Below are 18,863 nucleotides of genomic sequence, written 5' to 3'. Positions count from 1 at the left end.
CCGTTCATGCTCTGTCTCTGTCTCAAAAATAAATAAACGTTAAAAAAATAATAATAAAATGGCATTTCCTCCCCATCCCTTCTCATTGCTTTACTTTTCTCCACAGCTGCTACCACCATTTAGTGTACCACACTTCCCTTTATTTATTTCCTATGTTGTCTCTCCCCACCCTCCCACTAAAACACAAGCTCTGTGAGGGCAGGGTTTTTATCTGGTTTGTTTTCCTGATGTACCCACAGTGCCCAGGCATGTACTAGCTGTTCAATAGCTCTTTTTGAATAAATACATACATACATACTTAGAAGTGTCTCAGCAGGGTATCTGTAAACACTCCTGCTTAGGAGAAAGAATCACCAGGAGCTCTAGGCAGAAATGACCTCTGTACTTGCGGAGGCACTTTATTTCCCACTTTCCTACTTTCCTTTTCCATCCATCTTATTTCTCACCATGTAACTAGCATACTTCTTCTATTCCTTAAGTCTATGGCTATAGTTTCTGTAGCATTTCAGATCTCAGTCTTTTCTGTTCTGCCTATCATCATTAAAACATATCTCTCTGGCTTCTATTACCAAAAGACTCTGGCCTGCTCTCGTCTAAGCTTATAAACTCATTAAAGCCCAAATATTAATGAATAATAATGTCTCTACCTCCTAGAAAATAATTTGCATTTAAACAACTTTCAATGCCTCAATCCAAAGCGACCAGTGATGTGGGAATTCCCAGCAGGCAAAAGGCCTGGGCCAGCTAGGGTAGTCATGGAAAGGTCCCTCCAGCAAAATCAAATCACAGCCCATCGGCAGCTGTCCACTTTGCCTCTCTAAGATGAATCCAGCCATGTATATCCTCAACAGACTATGTGTGCACCCAGATACACAGCGTGTCAATTAGAGGCACTGAGAACATCTTAACTTGCATGGAAATGAGACTGTCACTTGTGATATATGTGCACACTTACATATATTACTATCGATTTCTTCCCTTGGTGCTTTGATAGCTTTTCATCTAACTTGTGGTCCCACTGGCACAAAGCCACTGCTTGGGGAGGAAAAGGAAGCTGGGTAGGCATAGTATTCAGCCCCCAAAGAGGTGAGACAGGGAAAGCGGATGACTATTGGAGCACAAATTACAAGCATGTTCCATTGGTCTTCTGGGGCCATACTTACAATGCTTCAAAACACAGTGAGGGTTCTGAGAGTAGAAAGGAGGAAAAGATTGAGAAGTGCAACCTTTACACCAAAAAATAATACCAGCAACAACAACAAATTTCTGTTTCATAAGAATTTGTAGTATGCAAGGAAAGCAGATTTTCTTAGGCAATCCAGTACTGCCAGACAAAATTAAGAGAATCATCTATACAACTGAAGAGGACAAATATATCCATTACCAAATCTGACTGATCTGTCCATCAGAAACCCTTCTAACATCTCCAGAGGAAGGAGCATTCATGCACACCTATGGGCAAGAATGCTGCTTACCTTTTTAGGACAGAGCAGATTTAGATGACCCTTGTATCTTAGTTTATCAGAACCAGCTGCAGGTGATCTAGCTCATGTGGTTTTTTAAAACGAACAAATAATTTTCTTTTGAATTATGATAGAGCATGACTCATTTCTCCCCTATTCCACATACCACCACATAGGTGCCTCTGAATCTGTCATCTGGTGAAATGGGTATTGATTTGTCATTCCTCCAGGGAATCCTTGGTTTCATTTACTTCCTTCTCTAGACAAAGAGACACATTTATGTGACTACATGAAAATTTCTACATTTTTATCAAAATGGCATCTTGTATGGCTAAAATTAACAACTCAGGAAACAACAGATGTTGGTGAAGATGCGGAGAAAGGGGAACCCTTTTGCACTGTTGGTAAGAATGCAAACTGGTGCAGCCACTCTGGAAAACAGTATGGAGCTTCCTCGAAAAATTAAAAATAGAACTACCCTACAACCTAGCAATTGCACTACTAGGTATTTATCCAAAATCACAAAAATGCTGATTCAAAGTGGCATATGCACCCCAATGTTTATAGCAGCACTATCAACAATAGCCAAATTATGGAAACAGCCCAAATGTCCACTGATTGATGAATGGATAAAGGTGTGGTATACATACACACATGCACATGCACACACACACACACACACACACACGGGAATACTACTCAGTGATTGAAGGAATGAAATCTTGCCATTTGCAACTACTGGATGGAACTAGAGGGTACTATGCTGAGTAAAATAAGTCAGTCAAAGATAAATATCATCTGATTTCACTCAAACATGGAATTTAAGAAACACAAAAGATGAACATAGGGGAAAGGAAGGAAAAATAAGATAAAAATGGAAAGGGAAGCAAACCATAATAGACTCTTAAATACAGAGAACAAATTAAGGATTGCTGGAGGGGTATTAGGTTGGGGGATGGGTTAAATGGGTGATGGGCATTAAGGAGGGCACTTATTGGGACTTGTTGGGATGAGTACTGGATATTATATGTAAGTGATGAACCACTGGGTTCTACTCCTGAAACCAATACTACACTGTATGTTAGCTAACTTGAATTTAAATAAATGAATTTATTAAAAAATGGCATCTTGTAAGTGGAAACTCACAAGACATTAGCCCAGATTTCACATACTAAATATCTGGATGAACACACAAAAAAGGCAGTTTGTAAACTACCATGAAACCAATTTCTTAAACTACTTGTAAACCCACTAACTATAGAACTAAAGTGATCCTCAAGTCACTCTGAAGCACACTTCGGTTTCTATCAGTACAGACGTAGTGCATGTGCTCTTTCACCATAAGATGTTAGAGAAACCTGCAGCTAATACAAAACACCCAGTGGGCCAAGAGACAACTGGGGTTGCCAGGGATTCTACACTGTACCCACCAAATCCAAGGAGACAGAGGCACCGATGACATTTTTACCAAGATGGATTACCTCCTAGGAGAAGCACCTGACTTCCAAGGTCACGCCTGAAGCCAGTGGTTCTCATACTTTAGTATAAACCAGAATGGCCCGGAAGACTCCCTGAAACAGTGATTGCTAGGTCCCACTCCAGAGTTTCTGGTTTGGTAGGTTTCAGGATAGAGCTCAAGGATTTGCATTTCTAACAAGCTCTCAGTGGCTACAACTGTTGCTGATGCAGGTACCACACTTGGAGAACTACTCCTATAAGCATAGTGTTTCTATAACATTTTCCTTTCCTCCTACTGTTGTTGTTCACGGGGCCTGTGGTTGGGGAAGAGAAGGTAGAAGTTGCAGCTGCAACAATAGCACTTGGCACATGGGAGCCTTCAAGTCCAGGCTGCCATTCAAGACAGACAAGTAAGTGAGGTTACGGGCACATGGAATCAGGCAACCTTTCTCATGATTCCAAATATGTACATCTGTCTTGTCTGGCAGTTTGATCCTAGTTTATCCACTTCACTTTTAAAGCCCATCTGATGATAGTTTGAGTCCGCTGGCCCACACCCATAGCAATTAGACCAGTATTAGGGAAGAGCAGATTGGCAGATGCACGCAGAGAACTCATGTAGCATCAATAAGCAAACTTGACGAGGCACAGTGTCTTGAGTAATTCTGCACAAGTGGCCATGGACGGGCAAGGGAGAGCACACCTAGAGAGCACTGTTTAGGCAGAGAACAAAGCTTTCTCAACAGACGTTCCTGGCTGCTGCAGGTGGGGAACTCTTCTGAAACTGGAGAAGAGACTATCAGCCTGACATGCAGACAGCTACTCTGCAGCTAATTTCAAAGGATATTCATATGCTCTAGACTTTACTCTTTCTTTTCCTAGAAAACTTGCCCCTCTAAGGATACAAAAGGCAGTCTTTGAAATCTATTTCTTTCTACACCTTGCTCCATAGAGGAACAATAGTGCAGTAAAACGTTGCCAGTGGAGCTGGGACTAAGAGGTACAGTGAGGCCTCAGAGTGGTTTTGGCTAATGCCAGTATTCAAGGGTATTTTTGTATACAAACAAGGAAGTGGGGAGCTGCCTTAGCTGCTGGGAATATTTCTGAAGGGCTGGACTATGTCGTTAAATGCTGTAGATGGTATCTGTCAAGAGAGATGACACATTTATTTCTATTCTCGTTGTACGTTCTTTGTAGGTCAGCCAGGGCTCTGCTTTGCCTCATCCTTACTCTAGGGCCCAGGCCGACAAGGCAGACACTGTCTGGAGCATTGCTGATTGCCATGATGTAGGGAAAGAAAGAGTGGCAAATTACATGCTAGGTTTTATGCTTTTGTCCAGAAGTAATACACTTTACTGGCTACAGTGGGTTGAATAGTATCCCCTCAAAATTCATGTCCATTCCTGGATCTTCAGACTGTGTCCTTATTTTGAAACAGGAACCTTTGCGGGTGTATTTAGTTAAGTATTTGGAAATAACACTGTAATTAGGGTGGACCCTAAATCAAATGACTGGTCTCCTTATAAGAAGAGGGACGGGGCACCTGGGTGGCTCAGTTGGTTGAGTGTCTGACTTCAGCTCAGGTCACAATCTCACAGTTCGTGTGTTCGAGCCCCGTGTCGGGCTCTGCTCTGTGCTGACAGCTCAGAGCCTGGAGCCTGCTTCAGATTCTGTGTCTCCCCCTCTCTCTCTCTGCCCCTCCCCTGCTTGGACTCTGTTTCTGTCTCTCAAAAATGAATAAATGTTAAAAAAAAAAAATTAGAAAGAAGAGGGACATAGAGATGTTAAAGGCCATGTGAAGACGGAGTCAGAGATTGGAGTGTTGCAGCTCAAGCCAAGGAACTCCAAGGACTGTCAGGATCCACCAAGAGCTAGGAAGAGGCAAGGAAGGATTCCTATCGAGGACTTCAGACAGAGCATGGATCTGTTGACACCTTATTTTCAGACTTTGAGCCTCCAGAACTAGGAGAGAATAAATGTTTCTTAAGTCTCCTCGTTTTTTGGTTTTAGGGTAGACCTAAGAAAACTAATCCACTGGGCAAAGTAAGTCACCTGTGATACAAACCTCTCTGGAGCTCAGTTTCTTCACATACACAACGGATATGAACAACGCTTCCTTTACTGAGCTGTTACAAAGATAAAGGGAATAAATATGAAAAGAACCTAGCTGTGGTACACACAATAATGCCTCCCAAAGATTGCCAAACTCTAATTCCTGGGAATTTGTGAATATGTTGCCTTACATAGCAAAAGAGAGTTTGTGGATGTGATTAAGGTTACAGACCTTAAAATAGGGAGATTATCCTGGATTACCGAGGGGTCCAATCTAATCACTTGAGCACTTATAAAAGTAGAAGAGGAAGGCAGAAAAGTCAGTCATAGAAATGTGGCAGAGGAAGGGGAGGCAGAAGAAACGTGATAACATAAGAAGGATTTAATGTACCACTGCTAGCTCTGAGATGTTCAGAGACCACATGCAACTACACACAATGACCCAAAAGAGGCCTCTAGATGGTAAGCAGCCCCCCTAACCCCAGATGGCAGCCGGCAAGAAAATGGGGACCTCAGACACTGAACTCTGCCAACCACCCAAATAAACCTGGAAATGGATTCTCCCCTAGAGCCTCCAGAAGGGAAAGCAGCCCAGGCAACGCCTTGATTTTAGTCCTGTGAGACCGGAAGCCAAGAAACCAGCGGAGTCCAGTGGACTTCTGACCTACAGAACTGTAAGATAATAAATGAGTGTCGTTTTAAGCCCCTAAATTTGTGGTAGTTTGTTCTGCCAGCAATAGAAAATAAATGCACTAGCACAGTGAGGTCTTGGTGCATAGTATGTACCCACTACATGTATGTTATCTGCCATCAAAGGGAAGAGTTAGGCAAGATACAGAGGGGCCTTCCCAGGACCCCAAACATTACATGCTCTCAAAGAAATAAGCCTGCTGTGATTTTACAACCTAACCTAGAAGCTGGCTTTCTCTCGTGCTTTCCAGCTGTCATGTGTGGGCCCCCTACATGGGTAGCCTCCAGCAGCAGCAGCAGCAGCAGCAGCAGCAGCAGCAGCAGCAGCAGCAAGAACAGGAGGAGGAGGAGGAGGAGGAGGAGGAGGGGGAGGAAGAGGAGGAGGAAATGCTGTTTCCCCTGACTTAAGTAAAACACGCCTGTGCACATCTGACATCCAGAAGGAAAGTTACACCAGAGCCAACTGTCAGCACTCTGGAAGCATACTTCTCACCTGGAACCATTAAGTCCTGCCATCCTCGTATATGGAGGCAGTTTCTGTTCCTAATATTTGCTCCTAATTGAAGCACAAGCAAGGATGAAGAGCATTTCCTGCTGCTAAAGCCTTCCTTCTGTCCCCCTAAGCCAAATCCATCTCTCCAACCACATGTCAATATCTCCCAGCTGCCTAACCATCCGAACCTAGTCCTTAACCAGAGAGCACAGACTCTCCTTGCTACATCGCTTTATTTGATGACTGGAGCTCCTATGCTTTAATAACTAGGTCAAGTTGAAATAACATCCTAGGACACTGGGCCCTGAGCCAGGTGTCAGAGATGTGGGCCACTCGGCATTCAATCACTAACAAAGTGTTCAGAAAAGCAAGAGGATTAAGGGCTACCCACTGGGCACAGACATGTGCCTCTAGCTTGAATCAAATGTAGACATTTTGCCAAGTCCCAGTACTTCTTCAAGGCTCCAGACCAGCAACTGGTGATCCTTTTGATAATAATTTTCATTTCTATTCTAGGAGAACCATCTCACTATAAGGAGACTATAATATTAAGAGCTAATATTGTGTGCTTACTGTACACCAGGCACTGTTTAATATAAGTGTACAGTGTTCACTTATTACACTGTTAAGGCAATTTGAAGATTTAATTTCTATTATCTTTATCATCTAGCTTTTGCAAATGAAGAAACTAGGGCTCAGAAAGTTTAAGTAACTTGTCTAAGGTTACCTGGTAGTACATGGCTGGAGCTGTAACTCAAAGCTAGACTAAAGTTTTCTATATACTACATACCACACTGATTTCTTTAGGTCTCAACCAGGCACTGTGCCAGGCCCTGGAGATGCAAATATACCCAGGAAAAAATTCATTTTCTCCTAGCTGACATGATAGAAGAGGAGACAAATATGTAGAAAGATGTATTGATATATTTTATTAGCAGCATGAACAAAGTATGATGGAAGAGGTAATTAAATCCTTTAAGTGGTGGAGAATTATAGGAAAGAGGAAAAGTAGCATTTGGGAAAGGCTTCTTGGAAGAGATAGAAAAAGGACAAGGGAGATAGACATAAATGAGAGACAGAGAGGAATTATCACATATAAGTGTGGACAAAATGCTCGTTATCTCTCTCTACCCTTGTTTCTTCATTGCTAAAATGGAGATCATAATATCTGTTCGAAGGCTGTTATGAAGACTAATTTAGGTGATAAATCTAATGTGTATTACCTCTGTTTAAAACATTCTAATGTGTATTACTCCCTTGCCTTCCACCCTCCCCTCCACGACCCTCCCCCCCCCCCCAAAAAAAAATCCCTTATGTAAAGATAAGATGAGCTCAAAATCCAAATAAAAAGGTTTGGGAGCACTAAAAGGGAAACATAAATGTAAAGCGGTTAGATACTGGAGAGAAGAGCCCAAGGTTATCTAAGAGAGATTTGGATTCTATCTCTGGAAAAGGCCTCCTCTTGCTTCACCATCAAAACACATTCCCAAGAGTAGAAATAGTCACCCAGGTGGCCTCTCATTCACCTGACATGAGCCTACTGCCTTTTCTGCACACAGCTACACTAAGCTCATAGCCTCGGCAGCTCCTAGTATGAAACAGAGCATCCCTCAATCTCTACCTCTGAAGATTGGGGACAGTCCTTCCCAGTCACTCTTCAGCTTTAGGGGGGTCGGTTGGTCTCAGGGACAGCTGACAGCCTTATTTAGCCAACCAGCTGCTCTGTGATACACAATGTCCCGAATGCTCAAAGTCTGGTGGATGATTCTTTTGTATCCATATAAGCAGCAGTTGGAGGAGAATCCATCAGTCCCTTTGGTAGCCTCAGGGTGTCAAGGCTGCCATTCAAATCATTACCACCATAATTATTAACCATTATTTTAGTGAGATATCTGCTAGGCAACTGTTTTTCTTTTTTTCTAATCATTAAAAAACAAATTTCACTGGAACAATGCTTGCCTCAAGTCACATCAACACATTTATTAAACCCCTTCTGTTTTCACAGTTCGATAGGAAGTCTTGGAGGAAATACTTAAAATATTCTCTGAAAGAATCGATAATGCTGTGCACAAGAGGTCCAGACCAAAAAATAATAATAATAATAATTATAGAAAAAAGTTACACACGTATACAATATACTGCTACAGTGTCGGGGGGCGGGGGTGGCAATTGTTATTTCCTGGATTTTATTACGACAGGGATGGGGTGCAATGGAAGAGACATCACAGGTAGAGGATTTGGAGAAGCAGGATACTGTGGTGAGAAACTGCTTTCTTTTCCAGCGGATAAGAGAAAAACAACCAAGGGGAGCAGACATATATGCACCCCATTAAGGTAGCCACCGGAGCCGGACTCTTTAAGGAGTTAGTTCACCATTTAGGGTTAAGTGTTACCTGTAGTTGTAAAAGGACTTTCGCTTCAGGACGAAGGATGATGATTCAGTGAGACAGTCAAAGGCCTTGTCCACATTTTGAACCCATTTTTCAAGCACGCTAACCCCGAACGGTGTAGCGGGCTGCAGGAGTTGGGGTCACTCACCAGGCTCAATTGAGGATCCTGGGAAGGGACGTCTTGAGTGTGTCAGCCAACGTTTACAACCGTGCCTGACTGAACCTGGGGGCTTGGCGTCAACCACACCTAAAGATGTTTACCACCACGACGGAAGGTGCTGGAGGAACCCTGTTCAGAGGAGAAACACACTAAAGAACAAGGCGAGAAAGCGCGAGGGGAGCCCACAACCGCACCGGAAACAAAAGCTTGTGGGGCAGGTGGACCGAAGCGGCGCCCAAGAGGGCGAGCGGGACCTAGCCGCAGACAGGCCCGCCCCCTCGCCCAACACTCAGAGAGGCGCCCCGGGCTCCCAGACTGTCGGGAAGCGTAGCGACGCCCCTACGCGAGTGCGCTCGCGTTGAGGGGGGGGGCCGAGGCGGCAATTAGGGGGCGCAGGCACAGGTTCGGGCGAGGACGCGGCAGGAGGGGCTCGTGTGGGCGGAGACGCCCAGGTCGGGGGAGCGCAGCGCCAGGCGGCGCTCCTGAAGCGTGACGGTGGGAGTGAGAGCGGAAGAGGACCGTTGCAGGGAGGGCACGGGGCCCTGGGTGGTGTGAGAGGCACGAGAGAACCGCGGAGAGGGCGGGGGCAAGGAGGTCCCGGGTAAACGTAGGAACACACGCTCAGCCTCCTGTGGCGGCTGGCGAATACACCGTGGGGGTGGGGAGTGGAGGGTGGCGGGACGTGACTCGCAAGTCCGGCGCGTGCCATTGCGGGGGAGCGGGACCCAGACCTCGTCGGAGCAGACCGGAGGGCGGACTCGAGCCCGCAAAGCCGAAGGGCTTCGCGTCAACAGCCCCGGCGGCGGGGCGAGGGCGAGTGCGCGTGCGCGTATCGCGCGGCGGGAGAGCGGGAGGGTGGGAGGGGAGCGAGCGGGGGGGGGGGGGGGGTGGCAGGAGCGCGCGTGCGCACGGCCAGGCAGCCTGGGCGGCGGGTCCTGCCAGTGACGGACGGCGGCGGCCGGTCCTGCTTGTGACGGCGGTGGCGGCAGATCCTGCCTGTGACTGCTTCGGTGGCTGCTCCAGACACCTGCGGCGGCGCCGGCGGCGACCCCACGGCGGCCGCGATGTGGCCCCTGGTGGTGCTGCTGCTGCTGGGCTCGGCTTGCTGCGGTGAGTGGCCCCTTTTTCCTGGGTCGGCGACTCGTGTCTCGGCGCCCCCGCGGGTGTGTGGGCTGCGCCCCGGCTGGCTCGGCGTCGCCCTGGAAAGGGTGGTCCGAGCGCGGGACGCTCGGGCCCTGCACGCTCCGGGTGCGAGCGTGGGAGGGCCCTCGGGTAATCCTGCGCCCCCTTACTTCCTTTCCCTTCTCTTCCTTTTCCCCCCATCGGTGGGAGAAGAGTTCCTCTCCTTCCCTCACCGCCCCCCCCCCCCCGTACTCCACCTCCAGATGCACACCGAAGAAGGTTCTGAGCCGTGCACCTCGCGCAGATATTAACTGTGGAGAGAAAGAGCGCGATCGGAGGCGAGGGGTGGCAACTGTTGGCCCCCCCCCCTCTTTTGCACCCCGCTTCCTCCTCTGTGTTTAAACGCATTTGGGGATGAAGGAGGGAGAGTGGGAGGGCCCGGGCCTCTTGCGATAGAAGTGCGCATTTTGGCGAAGTCTGCAAGATGGGATTTCTCCTGTTTGCCCTCCCACTTGAACATAGGAGTTAAGGAAACATAAAGGACACAATTAAGTTGCATTTCCAACCCAGCATTTAATAGGAAGAATATTTTGAGTGCTTTTTTTTTTTTTTTTTTTTTAACTCTAGAAATAAGCTACCTGGAAACTCTCGCTACCCACCCCCACGCCCTATTGCCCGTTCCAAGTTTTTCTACTTTATTTGGGCGAACCGTCTTAATAGTAATACAGATTTCGTTTGAAATATGAAGACCGTAACCTCTATAGAGTCCAAACATATTTGCAGCAGAGTGGGATTTGGTGTCTTTCAACGCCAAAGGCGTTTGGTCCCCCCAGGCTTTTGGAATCCATTAATGCTTTTTTTTTTTTTTTTTTTTAAACGTGTGCTTCCTCTGTAAAAAGTGAGGAATAGGAATTTTTGTGGTTCTCAGGTGCCTGTAATACTTCACATCTGTACAGTCTTCTGTGAACTTTTTGTAAGATTCAGAACTGAATTTGAGTAAAAGTAGGAAGCAATTGTTAAATTGAATTCTAGAATGCTAAATTAATTAGATTTTAAACCGATTATTAGCCTCCTTGTGTCATTTATAAAGGTTTGTGACTTCAAGCCACTTCCATTATGCCTTTAAATCCTTGGTTACCACTTTCCTCAGTCTCTGAAACATCCTGGGTTGTTGGAGCTGTTAATGATATCTTTATTATCTAAAGAGTTGTTATTAGATCAGGTAGTATTTTCTTGTTATCATTAGTGGCTTATTGCCATTACTATTACTATACCTAAAATAATACTGCTTTCAGAAACCTGTTGTAGGATCAGAAAGCCTTCATGTTGAACCAAATTACAAATTTGTAATAAAATACCAATAACTCAGACCATTGGCATCAAAGCTAGTCTGAAGAATAAGAAGTGTAAGTCATATAGTATTTTAAAAACAGAGGTCCTGTTTTCAAGCAGATTGGAAAGAACTGTTATAATGGTACTTTTGGAGATAGGATTTTTGTTAGGCCATATTTAATAATAGTTAAGATCACATGTAATTGGTACTCATTTACATACAATATAAATATGCTCAAGTCCCCACAGTCACAGAATTCACAATTTATAGTACTTTAGTGTAGTTAGTTAATAACCTGGAAAAAAAATAGAGGCATTATACTTTTGAGTTTTGTTGACTATAAAACAAGAAGTGATCGTGTTTGTCATAAGATATAATAGATTTTGTGTGTGTTTAATATGTGGTTTTAAAAAGGACATGTATGAAGATATGTTAACAGTCTCAGAACACAAGTAATTACCAACCAGGGTATTTAAGAGACTGAGTTTAGAATCCAAAATGAGTAAGAAAGTCACATATTTATAGGTTTATTTGTACTGAAGTTTGATTTTGCTTTCAGTTTCATTTATAGATGACTGTTAATCGAAGGCATTTTTTTGAAGACACTACAGTTTCAGTTGACCTTTGTGGTAAAAGAAGTTATCTAAAATGCTCCTTTCATCTACTTTCAGGCAAACTGCCACCCCCCTGTTGGTTTACAAGATGCAGAATGAATTACTAGGCTCCTTTCCTCCCCCCTCCCCTATAAGCCCAATTATACTTTTTTTTTTTTTTTCTTTTTAAAGCACATCAGCAGTTTCAGTAGTTTTCAGCAACTGGCAAATAAAACTTTACTCAAATAATGGCAGGGACATTGACTGTCTTTTCAGTGGTTGAATGATTTTTCTTTGTTCAAAGTGAGTTTTTAAAATCAAGGGTACACTGATTAAAAAACATTTTTATTATCTACGTCTGGTAGTAACGTGTCTTGCTTAAATGAAAATGTTTTCTTTTCTCTTAAAGAATGTATTGCTTTTAAACACAAGTTGCCATTTTAAGGAAGTAAATGCCTATTTAAAAGTACTTATTTATGGGGCCTCCCCAGCAGTCTAGAGGCAGTGTGTTAAAGCATTACACTAAATGCCTACCATTAGGACACTTGCTCATGCTGTCATCTGTATTTTGGCAGATGTTTTATCTTTGCCACTGAGCTGTTAATGGAGATTTGAAAGACCAGGTTCTAAAGAAGAAAAATAGGTGTTTTTCCCAAGTTTGATAAATATTCTAAGTCCACAGTAATCACTCATATTATTAAAACCAAGTTTGTATTCCTTAATGTTAGTTCATCTATAGCTATATAGGCATTGTTTTTAATACTTTAATGTTCTTTTTGTGATATAATTTTCCTATAACCATTTCAGCCATATTATAGGTTTTTGCTGTTACCTTTTTATATAAGATAAAAATCTCTATATTTTTATATTTTGTGTCTCACTCAGACTAATATAGTGCACTCTTGGGTTGTCATAAAGCTACTTTTACTTTGTGTCCTAGTGCAGATAGTAGTTGCATGACAAAAGAGCAAAAATAATAGTGTAGGATTGATTTCGTTAAACTCATGTAGTACTAAAGTACATAGAGCACCCAAGAAATTTGATCCCGATATACCTAGACTAAGGACTTTTCCTTGTAGTTACGTAGAGTTGAAATGGGAATTATGAGTTCTAAACTCTGAATATTACATTTGCTATCTGTGGAACAGTTATATAAGACTCAGAATCTGGTCAACCCCAGAGTTTGAGATTAAGAGAATAAAAGTGCATATTTGGATACATGTCACACTTACAGTTAAAAGGTAAGGTAAGGCATTTGGCAACTGCAAGGTCTGTCAAAACTCCTTTTTCCATTTTGAGCAAATATGAGCCCGTGCTATGCTCTAAGCACTTTGTAAGGCCCTCTTGTGTATAACAGATAAATTTCAGATCTTTTGCTTCTCAGTAACTTAAAATGTAGTATATAAAGGATAGGAAATTTTGTTTGTTTTTATCTCCTGGTGACATTTAATGTATTTTAAATGCTTGAGAAGCCCATAATTCTGGATGTTACTAACTTGAAACTTTCTCTCCCTTGCAATTCTAGGTTGACCACTTCTGTCCTCATAAGGCCACTTTAAATCTAGTGGGGGATTACTGAACACCTTGTGGACACCCCTACTTTCCTCCAGGGCTTTTTTGGTCTCTGTTGGGGAGAGAGCTGTCTAGATCCTCCTTTTTGACCCTAATTCTAACCCGATTCAGTTTGAGACTCCAGGTCTTCATACCAAGGGCTTGATCTAATGGCAAAAACTGGTAGGATTCACTTTGAGCTGTTATCTTTACTCTTGAGCTTTGCTTCATTTACCTTAGTGACTGTTAGGCTTCTTACCCCATTCCTGAACATCCATTTCAAGCAGATAATTAACTTCCTACTCTACTGCAAAAAATAGTGATGTGTGGTGTGGACTCGCTCAGCTTCCCTCCCACCATTACTAAACTTATCTGCAATATCTTAAGCGGCCTTCATCTCATTCTCCTCCCTTCCCCAGTTTCAGAAGTATACCCATTCACCTTTCCAAGGAAAGGTTCACCTGTCTACAGCTCTTTCACTTCCACCATCTTGGAGACTTGCCCAGACAGCTTAATTCTTTCATCTTAGATCTCTACCTTTCCATTGGCTTCTTCCACACATGCTCAAGTTTTACCCCTTTTGGTCTTAGATCTTTCATCTTAGATCTCTCCTTCTCCATTGGCTTCTTACACACATGCTTAAGTTTTACCCCCTATTACAAACAAAGAAGAAAAACCAAAAAACCTTGCCCTTGTCCCCTTTTCCAGACTCTTTCTGTTGCTTTCTCTGTCTGCTTTCTTACACTGCCAAATCTATTGAAAAAAATAACTGCTTCTTCCTTCTTCCCACCCATTCACTTCCCAGTGCATGATGTTTGCTCCCACTAGTCTGCTGATATTGGTGTAGATAAAGAAGCTAATAATGTAGTTTTTAATCTAGAGGCTGTCTTTACTCATACCATTTAAGAACTATTTTGTTCATATAAAGACCCTTCTTTGGTGGTCTGCAGTGGTATTCTTTGCTGCTCTCACTTCTTTTTCTCACTTCCTTGATTTGTTCCTCTTTAATGATTTTTCCATAAATCTTGGTGTTCTCCAACATTTTATTCTCTTCTTCCTGCTGTTTGCTTTGCAAGTACTCTCTGGGCAATCTTGATTATGCTCACAATTTTCACTTACCAGCTGTTATCTTGGTGATTCCCAGGTATTAATAGTTCTGACCTTTCTTCTTAAATCCAGATCCATATGACCTGGGAACTATTGGACATCCTCATTTCATTGTACTGCAGGTACTTTAATACCTAGCCTATTAAATATTGAAAGAATATTCCCCTGTAAATGTCCAAAACTCTTTTCTCAATAAAATCCACAATCTAATGAGTTATACATACTCTTAGTAAATAACTTTAATTCTTTCCTCTTTCCCCTTGTTTCCCACATCCGACATATGTTGATTATATTAGATTTTTACTGTAATGTTTGGCTTTCTCTCCAGGTGTCAATTACCTGGACTATTGTAGTGGTGATCTCTTAGTGGGCCTTCCTTTCCTATCTCCCTTCCTGCCCTCAGTTTACCCTTCATACTACTGTACTGTTTTTTTAATGCAAGTAAACCTGAGTGTTTTGCTGTTGCTTATATTATCCAGTCCCAGCTGCTCAGAGTGACATGCAGGGAAGCCTTTACAGTATTTCTTTACCATCCCTTGTTCCTAGTGTTCACTTGAATAATCTTCTGCCTCCTGTTACCCACTTTCCTTATTCCTCTGTGCATGTTACATACTCTGCCTGGAAAGCCCTTCCTTTTCTATACCATTCCTACTTCTCCTTCAAGACCTAGCTTAAATACCATCCTCTAGGAAGATCATTACATTCATGTAATTCTTAAGAAACTCTTCCATGCAGTTTGCAACTGACTTGTTCCAGATTGTCCACTAAACTATGTTGCTTCTCAATTCCATAATGAGGTCTATTGAAGTGAGAAGCAGTGGAAGATTCACTGGACATATGAAAGAAGAGTGAATCCTTTTTGCTACAGTGTTTAGATTTTGATTTCTTGGAATTCATACTTTACATTTTTTTACATTCATAGGGAATGTATTGCTTTGTATTTGTTGGACCCTGGATCCATACATAGGATACCAAATGAAGACACTGTCATTGTTTCTCTGCCTTCTGAGACTAATGGAGATTTCGGTTAAGGAAAACAGTAATTGCAGGATTCAGTAGTTGAGTGCAGTGACAAAACTTGAACAGGGGGCAGTATGAGCAATAAGGAGGGGATGAATACGACTGAGTAGTGGTAGGGAAGGAGGGGAGGACAGGACTGAACATCTCCATTGTGTTTTAGTAGGAAGAACCAAAAGTAGCAGACTATAGCTGCCATTTATTGAACATTTCCTATGTATGCAAAAGCACTGCACTAAGAACGTAATATTTATTATCTCATTAAGTCTTAAAATCTCTATGATGTATACACTGTCACTACACATTTTCTGGATGAGGAGACTGAGGTACAGAGGTTAAAAAACGTGACAAAGGTTATACAAGTATAAAGTGCTAAGTCTTGAGCCAAGGTCTGACTCCAGATTGTGTACTCTTACCTGTACACGTTTGCCAGCATGTGCAGAGGTATGGAGATGAGAGGGCATTTGCAGATTCATGGAATTGTAAGAGGTCATTATGATTGGAGCTTAGTTTGGAAATGAGGGAGTACAAGAGGTGGGGCTGGACAGGATCTTGAAGGATCTAGTTTGCATTCGATGATAACGCACTTAGAATTTAGCTTGAAGGGGGCGGGGGGTGTTGTTAAAGTGTATTAGGCAAAAGAGTGCACATTTGCATTTAGAACAGTTATTTTGGGAACTGTGGAAAATACATTGAGGCTAAGATGGGAAAACACTGAGGCTGGAGGTAAGGAGCTAGTCAAGAGGTTACGGCAGTATCTCAAAAGAAAGATGATAAATGTCTAATTCATACAACAGACATTGGATTGAGGAACCATTAAATAATAGGTTGAGCCTATCAAGAATTTTTCATGGCTAAAGAGAGGGAGAAATCTAGCATGATTCTTACTAGGTCCAGGTCTTGTTGATGAATAGGTAATAGAAAATACTTTGGATGGTGAGTATTTGGGAGGGGGATAGGAAGAGGGTAAATAGGCTTTTGGACATGTTGTCCAAATTTTAAATTAAGTATAGTGCATTCAAGTGGAGGTGCACAGCAGAGTGTTGGCTTTCCAGGTCTGCAGTTGAGAAAGTTGGGGCTTGGTTAAACAAAAAGTGTGTAGATGTTAAAACTGTGGATTAAGGAGAATGCTGGACCTGGGGCATTGGGAGGAAGGTGGGCAGTGCTGGTTATGAAGTTCTGAGGAACACTGATACTTATTGTGAGTCAAGGAATAGATTTCAGTAAAGAAAGAAAGATGAAGTGCGGTGGACAAAGCAGTAAGAGGAAATTCAGAATCAGGAGCTATCGCAGAGGCCAAGGGACAAGAGCAAGAAAGGAGCTGCCTACTGGCTGAGGAACTATAGAGTAGTCAAGATACAGAGAAAACCGTGCACATCCAGTTTTTCACATGGGATTATTAGGGCTTGGCAAGAACTATTATAATGAAGAAGAGGTAGAGGCCAGGCGGCAGAGATTTAAGAAGTGAATGGGAGGTGAAGAAATGCATTTAGATTATTTTAGGATGCTAGGGAAGAGATGAATGATTTTTTAAACATTGGCTAATATTTAAGCATTTTTAAAAGTATTACAAAAAACCCTATGTGAATGGCATAAAGGATGTAGGAGGCTGATAATCAGTTAGGGAAAGTCCTTAGGGAGATGAGTGGGTGTGGAGCCAGAAATGAAAACTAACAGGTGAAGGGATGCAATTCTGAAGAGGAGGAAGGTGAGGGGGTTGTGGATAGTTGGGGTTGTAGGTAAATTTTTAAGTGGGAAGTATTGGAAGCTTCTGGCTTCTCATGTGAAGGACTCAGATTAAGAAATAGGGCTCCTGAAGCACCTGGGTGGCTCAATCAGTTGAACATCAGACTTCAGCTCAGGTCATGATCTCGAGGATTGTTGTGTTGAGCCCCACCCATGTCAGACTGTGCTGACAGCCAGAGCCTGGAGCCTGCTTCAGATTCTCTGTCTCCCTCTCTCTCTGCCCCTCCCCCCTCAAAAATAAACAAACATTAAAATTTTTTAAATTAAAAAAAGTAATAGGGTTCCTTTGGAGAGTATATGATAAGCTCCTGCAAAAGAAGAGTGATTTAAGAGTTGTTGCAAAGGACAGAGGCTTTACGTAGCATATATAGAAAGATAAAAGATTGAAGACTTGAGATGGGTGGCATCTATGACAGTCTTCTGTTGTTTCCTTGGTAGCAATGCAAATTTTCTTAGACATCTGTAAGACTGGTTACACTCCTGCCCATCTATAGCACTTTCTTCATACCAAAGGATAGCACTTAGGACCTTGTGTTACAAAAAGTATGTATCATTCTTCCAAGTGAGAATCGAAAGCTTCTAAAAGATAATTCTTGCTTTTTTTTTTCTTTTCTTTTCTTCCCCCCGCCCCACCCCCATCATTGTATCCTCTCATCCTATCAAAATATTTCAGGTCAGGTAATTCTCAATAAATGTTTATTGAATTTGTACATTTCTGAGCTAGACTTGTGTGCTGTGACCACCATGTATTGAGCCCTGTCAGCAACACATAATAGCTGTTTTCAGGACTGTGGTATGAGATGGTTTCAGTTGGTGGTCTGTATTTACAGAGGTTGTGAAGTCCAGTATTTTTGGCATTTTATATAAAATAATTTCACCATTTCATTTGTTAATTTATCTGTAGGTCTTGTATCACTGATGGTTATACTTACCTATTCCTATCTGATTTAGACTGCTATAGGCATATCAGAATTTAATTATTCATGTTAATTGCCTATGTGCTTTTATTTGCTCTATTTTAAATCTTTTCTTCACTTTGATGTTTCATCAGAAAGCAATACACAAAAGAGAGAAAACCCAAATCAGATAATTTTACTAGGTGATAGGTTTTTTTTTTTTTAATAAATGTTTGTAGGGATGGAGCTAGTAGTTAACAGCTAGTAGAGTGGTATATTTGGACTACTTTTATTTATTAATTAGTACAAGGGTTATTAAAGTTATGGCTTATCCAGGTCAATTTTGCTTTGGATTTTATTGACAGCATTTATTCTACTTAAATTGCTTCAGCTATAAAATTCTTTTGTTACAACAAATAATGGAGTGCAATTAGTGCTTTCTGTATTCTTTAGAAAATTCATTCTCTAAATGTAAGTTATGAAATTATGGAGTATTTGCCAGCCATTTCTTTCTTAGAGCCTACTAAAAAAGTTTGTTAGGAGAACTGAGCTCTTCACTTTTATCTCTTTTATTAAACGGTAATTTTTAGAAATATTCTTTTTTATCTTGACTCAAATACAAAATGACCAAGTGTCAAAGATTTTATTTCGCATGTTAATTAATAAGTAAGCCAGCAAGATGATAAAGCCACCTTAATTTTAAAAGAAAATTGAGAGAACAGACACATTTATAGGCAATCAGGAATGCTGAAATGAATTTTCAAACAGATGCAAGACTGGTCAGTATCCTCA

The 18,863-nt window shown here is 42.2% G+C and overlaps 2 protein-coding genes across 11 annotated transcripts in view; one reads left to right on the top strand and one right to left on the bottom strand.

The window, feature by feature from the left end:
* The window catches only part of LOC123610831 (nascent polypeptide-associated complex subunit alpha, muscle-specific form-like), a 32,354-nt gene extending 14,632 nt beyond the window's left edge, over positions 1 to 17,722 (bottom strand). For both annotated transcript variants that reach the window (XM_045501919.1, XM_045501921.1), the window contains exon 1: positions 8,695 to 17,722. In XM_045501919.1, coding sequence (XP_045357875.1) covers positions 9,328 to 10,236 — 909 coding nt within the window. In that variant the 5' untranslated portion in view covers positions 10,237 to 17,722 and the 3' untranslated portion in view covers positions 8,695 to 9,327. The remainder of the gene's footprint in view (positions 1 to 8,694) is intronic.
* The window catches only part of CD47 (CD47 molecule), a 51,115-nt gene continuing 37,578 nt past the window's right edge, over positions 5,327 to 18,863 (top strand). For 8 of the 9 annotated variants that reach the window (XR_006718307.1, XR_006718308.1, XR_006718306.1 and 5 more), the window contains exon 1: positions 9,711 to 9,816. Coding sequence is in view for 5 of the 9 variants with exons in the window: in XM_045501917.1 (XP_045357873.1) it covers positions 9,771 to 9,816 (46 nt within the window). In the remaining 4 variants the exon portion in view is untranslated. Of the gene's footprint in view, positions 5,436 to 5,542; positions 5,648 to 9,710; positions 9,817 to 18,863 lie in introns of those variants that run through there. The other variant, XM_045501918.1, reaches the window with a different exon arrangement.

Source organism: Leopardus geoffroyi, chromosome C2 (assembly GCF_018350155.1).
Source record: "Leopardus geoffroyi isolate Oge1 chromosome C2, O.geoffroyi_Oge1_pat1.0, whole genome shotgun sequence".
NCBI lineage: Eukaryota > Metazoa > Chordata > Mammalia > Carnivora > Felidae > Leopardus > Leopardus geoffroyi.
This window is presented reverse-complemented; position numbering and strand designations above follow the sequence as displayed.